Below are 6,269 nucleotides of genomic sequence, written 5' to 3' on the forward strand. Positions count from 1 at the left end.
CCTCATCCCACTGACACCTTCAGTACCCATCACACCGTCTATACGACACCATCAACACCACACCATCAGATTCCCTCCTACCATCCACACCCCATCCCAATGACACCTTCAACACCCATCACACCGTCTATACGACACCATCAACACCACACCGTCAGATTCCCTCCTACCATCCACACCTCATCCCACTGACACCTTCAACACCCATCATACCATCTACACAACACCATCAACACCACACCATCAGATACCCTCCTACCATGCACACCTCATCCCACTGACACCTTCAACACCCATCATACCATCTACACGACACCATCAACACCACACCGTCAGATTCCCTCCTACCATCCACACCTCATCCCACTGACACCTTCAGTACCCATCACACCATCTATACGACACCATCAACACCACACCGTCAGATTCTCTCCTACCATCCACACCTCATCCCACTGACACCTTCAGTACCCATCAGACCATATATACAACACCATCAACAACACAGTCAGATTCCCTCCTACCATCCACACCCCATCCCACTGACACCTTCAGTACCCATCACACCATCTATACGACACCATCAACACCACACCATCAGATACCCTCCTACCATCCACACCTCATCCCACTGACACCTTCAGTACCCATCACACCATCTACACAACACCATCAATACCACACCGTCAGATTCTCTCCTACCATCCACACCTCATCCCACTGACACCTTCAGTACCCATCACACCATCTATACAACACCATCAACACCACACCGTCAGATTCCCTCCTACCATCCACACCCCATCCCACTGACACCTTCAGTACCCATCACACCATCTATACGACACCATCAACACCACACCATCAGATTCCCTCCTACCATCCACACCTCATCCCACTGACACCTTCAACACCCATCATACCATCTACACGACACCATCAACACCACACCATCAGATTCCCTCCTACCATCCACACCTCATCCCACTGACGCCTTCAGTACCCATCACACCATCTATACGACACCATCAACACCACACCGTCAGATTCTCTCCTACCATCCACACCTCATCCCACTGACACCTTCAGTACCCATCACACCATCTATACAACACCATCAACACCACACTGTCAGATTCCCTCCTACCATCTACACCCCAACCCACTGACAGTTCAGTACCCATCACACCATCTATACAACACCATCAATACCACACCGTCAGATTCCCTCCTACAATCCACACCCCATCCCACTGACACCTTCAATACCCATCACACCATCTATATGACACCATCAACACCACACCATCAGATTCCCTCCTACCATCCACACCTCATCCCACTGACACCTTCAGTACCCATCACACCATCTATACAACACCATCAATACCACACCATCAGATACCCTCCTACCATCCACACCTCATCCCACTGACACCTTCAGTACCCATCACACCATCTACACAACACCATCAATACCACACCGTCAGATTCCCTCCTACCATCCACACCTCATCCCACTGACACCTTCAGTACCCATCACACCATCTATACAACACCATCAACACCACATCATCAGATTCCCTCCTACCATCCACACCTCATCCCACTGACACCTTCAGTACCCATCACACCATCTATACGACACCATCAACACCACACCATCAGATACCCTCCTACCATGCACAACTCATCCCACTGACACCTTCAATACCCATCACACCATCTATATGACACTATCAACACCACACCATCAGATTCCCTCCTACCATCCACACCTCATCCCACTGACACCTTCAGTACCCATCACACCATCTATACAACACCATCAATACCACACCATCAGATACCCTCCTACCATCCACACCTCATCCCACTGACACCTTCAGTACCCATCACACCATCTACACAACACCATCAATACCACACCGTCAGATTCCCTCCTACCATCCACACCTCATCCCACTGACACCTTCAGTACCCATCACACCATCTATACAACACCATCAACACCACATCATCAGATTCCCTCCTACCATCCACACCTCGTCCCACTGAAACCTTCATTACCCATCACACCATCTATACGACACCATCAACACCACACTGTCAGATTCTCTCCTACCATCCACACCTCATCCCACTGACACCTTCAGTACCCATCACACCATCTATACAACACCATCAACACCACATCATCAGATTCCCTCCTACCATCCACACCTCATCCCACTGACACCTTCAGTACCCATCACACCATCTATACAACACCATCAACACGACACTGTCAGATTCTCTCCTACCATCCACATCTCATCCCACTGACACCTTCAGTACCCATCACACCATCTATACAACACCATCAACACCACATCATCAGATTCCCTCCTACCATCCACACCTCGTCCCACTGAAACCTTCATTACCCATCATACCATCTATACGACACCATCAACACCACACTGTCAGATTCCCTCCTACCATCCACACCTCGTCATGCCACAACGTCCACACCACACCACATCTCATACCGTTTTATCAGTACCATATCCTCCCAGTTACACCATGACACTTCAGAGCATACCATCTTTATCACCCCTTCCCTTGCTGGGCCCCACAGTGCATGCACACTGTGCCATTAACAGCCCTGTCTGCACCTGACTCCTGCTCTGCCCTGTGCCCCTGGACACTCACCTTCAGACCCGTTCCAAACCACCTGTGCCCCTGGACACTCGCCCCAGTCCCATCTCAAACCACCTGTGCCCCTGAACACTCACCTCAGTCCCGTCCCAAACCACCTGTGCCCCTGGACACTCGCCCCCAGTCCCGTTCCAAACCACCTGTGCCCCTGGACACTCGCCCCCAGTCCCATTCCAAACCACCTGTGCCCCTGGACACTTGCCCCAGTCCCGTTCCAAACCACCTGTGCCCCTGGACACTCGCCCCAGTCCCGTCCCAAACCACCTGTGCCCCTGGACACTCACCCCAGTCCCGTTCCAAACCACCTGTGCCCCTGGACACTCGCCCCCAGTCCCGTTCTAAACCACCTGTGCCCCATTGCACACCACAAGGCTTACTCTGGCCATCACCTCATCAACACTATCCAACAAAACTCAAGCCACCTTCCTACACCTTGACCTCACAATGCCCTCGCCACTCCATCCACCAACAAACACCCACACAACACCTCACACTGTCCTATGCAGAGCTGCCACTTCACACCATTCTGTCCCCTTCCTTGTGGCCACATGTCAGTCACAGCAATCCTCCGTGCAGCTCCTGGCTTCTGAGCAGCCCTGCTGGGAAAGCAGACCTGTGCCTGCCAAGCACTTCTGGTTGGCTCACCAGCCTCATAAAGTGGGCAGACGGAAAGCAAAGGCTGCAGGCTTCTTAAAGTCACTCGTAGATGCCATTTTGTTCTAAGAGAATGTTTTTGAGGCTCTAAATGTGAAGATCACACAGTGACAGAGAGCGAAATGGTATGTGCCTGGGTGTTTGCTGGATTGAAATAGAAGTGAGACTGCAGCAACAATGGCGTTCTGCTAGGACTGAGGGGTCCCATATGTGGACATGGAGGAGACAATGAGTGTGAGCTTTGTTGACAGGGAGGCCTGGGGACTGGAGAGGAGGGTATGGGGGGAGGGAGGCCAGGCTGGACAGGTTCAGGGGGGCCTGGGGGCTGGAGAGGAGGAGCAGAGCAGGCCGGACAGCTCGATCCTCAGCTTGATCCTGCTGGCACATCACACGGAAGTACTGAGGTCATACCTGCCTCCCAAGGGCTGGCCAATCCACCTCTTATCTGTCAAACATCTTAAGTCTGAGGCCCAATCATACCAATAATGCCAACAGAAGACCCACAGCCATGTTGGGTGTGGCACCCAGGTGACAGCACCAGACTGGGTCAGAAGTGCTGCCCGGGCCTGCGGTTCTCTGATGGTTCTCTACTGGCTTCCAAGGTCAGCATGCTGCGTGTCCAGGAGGGAGTAGGGTCATAACTTTCAGCCTCCAGGATCATAGCAGCACTGAGACGAGTCTGAATTTTGGCAGAGAACATCTCCATCATTTGGACATTTTGAATGGAACAAGAGGAAAATGAGTCTGTGACTCACAGAGCACTCCTCACGAGGCAGACACCCAGGTCTGCACTGAGGCTTTCATAGTGCATCGGGCTGTGGACGTGCTGTCCTGAGAGCTGTTGGCATTCTCTGCACGTGCACTGGCCCCAGCACCCTGTCAGCTGTCCCTTACAAACACACACACACACACACACACACACACACACACACACACACACACACACACACACACACACTGCATTATTTACCATCCTGGAGTCTAGACTGGCAGCAGCCACAATAAAAGCTTGTAGGATGGGCTTAGTGGGTCCCGGCCAGCTGGCCACCCTTGCCCCTTTCTGGTGGGAGAAACACTCCCCCCACTCCTGGTCATAGCCTGCCGGTTTTCCGATGGGCAGGCGCAGGGGTCCTGTAGGGGAAGGGCCCCATCCTGGAGCCAGGCAAGTTCCTTGGGGTAGGCCCCTCAGGATGCAGCCATTCCGTTGATTAAATCATTTGACATTGCCATGTGCCTGTCGCTAATCAGTATGAAGAGCACTGAGCAAGCTGGCAAGCAGATGCAGAGCCTGGCCAGGCAGCTGGAGACCCCAGCGTGGCCAGTCCCTCACAGAGCTCCCCCGGCCCACACATGCCAGAGTGCATTAACTGAATAACAAATCACCCCACAACTCACTTTCCTGCCTGGACACTGGAGGCGAGGGCAGCAGCCCTTAGCCTGGCCACCAGGTGGGCAGCGCTGCCCGGAACTTGGCCCCAGCGGCTGCGTACTCACCATGGGCCCTGTGGAGTTACGAAGGCGCAGGTGCAGGTAGCGTGGCGCTGTTGGCAGAGACAACTATGTTGCACCGTCTTCCCCTCTAGCCTCCATGGCCATCCAGAAGGTCAATTGTCCTGAGCAGCAGCCACGGCCACAGCCAGGCTCCCGGGCAGGATGCCGCAGGGTGACCGTGGCAGGACTGCTGAAGGTCTGAAGTCTGCGCCCACCTGTGAAGACGGAGCTGGGTTAGAGGCACGGTGGAGGGTCTTTTCTGTCTGCCCACCGTGGCCACCCTTGGCAGTGGTCAGCCCCTCCCATTTCCCCCTCTGGGCCTGTTGGAGCCTCTGACCCAAGCCCTTGGGGGCTTATGAGGAGCTGTGACAAACCTGGGCTCAGGAGCCTGGGGGACTGCCTCTTGCACTCTTCTTCCTGCCAATCAATCAACCTCCTCTTACCATCCAACACAAGAGCCGAACTTGATCCTCTCTGGCTACACAAAGCCAGACCAACATGTCCGTCAGTTTAAATCAAGAGAACAGTAAACCTGAATTAATCTCCTAGGATTCAGCCGGGCGTGGCGGGTAGACTCTTTGGCTGGGGGCTGTGGCGACCCTTCCCACAGGGCTGCTCTTGCCACTGCTGGAGCTGCCTGGTCCCTCAGAGGCCCTGCTCCAGCATCACCCAAACTTCCTGCTTTCTCAGGAGAGTGGCCATCGTGCAGGGAGGTGTTTTTGCCTGAGATGGGCCCTTGTAAGCAGCCACTGCAGTGGCTGGCAGCTTGACCTGAAGGCCCGTCGGCCGCCCAGACCCCAAGACGACACAGTACAACGTCTCACCTATTTTGGTAACGACCGCTGTAGAGGCACAGGTCCTGCAGTTCTCATCCTTGTTGCAGGCGTAGCATGGCAGGCTCCCAAAGTCAGGGACCGGCTTTCCATCACGGACAGCATTGGGCTGGAGCTTGCTAGTGGAGTTGTCAACAGATTGCAGGGCTGCAGCTGGGGGCCGGTTGTGGCCGGTGTGGTGGTGGTGATGAATGAGTCAGAGGCACCGCTAGCAGGCATTCAACATGATCTCAGCAGGCAGGCTGCTCTGGGCTGGGGACCCCGGTGCCTTTGCCAGAGTCTTGCAGCAGCAGCAGCAGCAGCAGCAGCAGCAGCAGCAGCAGCAGCAGCAGCAGCCAGCGACCAGGGACCAGCAGGGAAGGCAGGGAAGCAGCAGCCGTAACCATGGGGACAGGGGAGGCGTGATGGCGGGCTCTCCAGGCCGGCTCCCTGCGGCAGAGGGGGAATGGTTCTTCCCAGCCAGCCCTGCGGGGCCACGGGCTGCCCGCCTGCTGGTCACACTGCAGAGCTGATTTAAAGAGACAACCTATCTTCCAATAGATTCAGACAACTCACATGAAAGCCTGTCCCTGAAAGGAGGATGTGATTACA

At 54.5% G+C, this 6,269-nt stretch overlaps 1 protein-coding gene across 1 annotated transcript in view; it reads right to left on the reverse strand.

Moving 5' to 3' along the window:
* Nucleotides 1-5,850, reverse strand: part of Adgra1 (adhesion G protein-coupled receptor A1) — a 69,765-nt gene extending 63,915 nt beyond the window's left edge. Inside the window, exons 1-2 of the mRNA XM_090346838.1 lie at nt 5,670-5,850; nt 4,849-5,060 (exon numbers count right to left, since the gene is read on the reverse strand). Of these exons, the coding sequence (XP_090202964.1) occupies nt 4,849-4,851 (3 nt within the window). The 5' untranslated portion in view covers nt 4,852-5,060; nt 5,670-5,850. The remainder of the gene's footprint in view (nt 1-4,848; nt 5,061-5,669) is intronic.
* Nucleotides 5,851-6,269: the final 419 nt, after the last annotated feature.

Source organism: Megascapheus bottae, chromosome 15, assembly GCF_031878675.1.
Source record: "Megascapheus bottae isolate mThoBot1 chromosome 15, mThoBot2.hap1, whole genome shotgun sequence".
Lineage (NCBI taxonomy): Eukaryota > Metazoa > Chordata > Mammalia > Rodentia > Geomyidae > Megascapheus > Megascapheus bottae.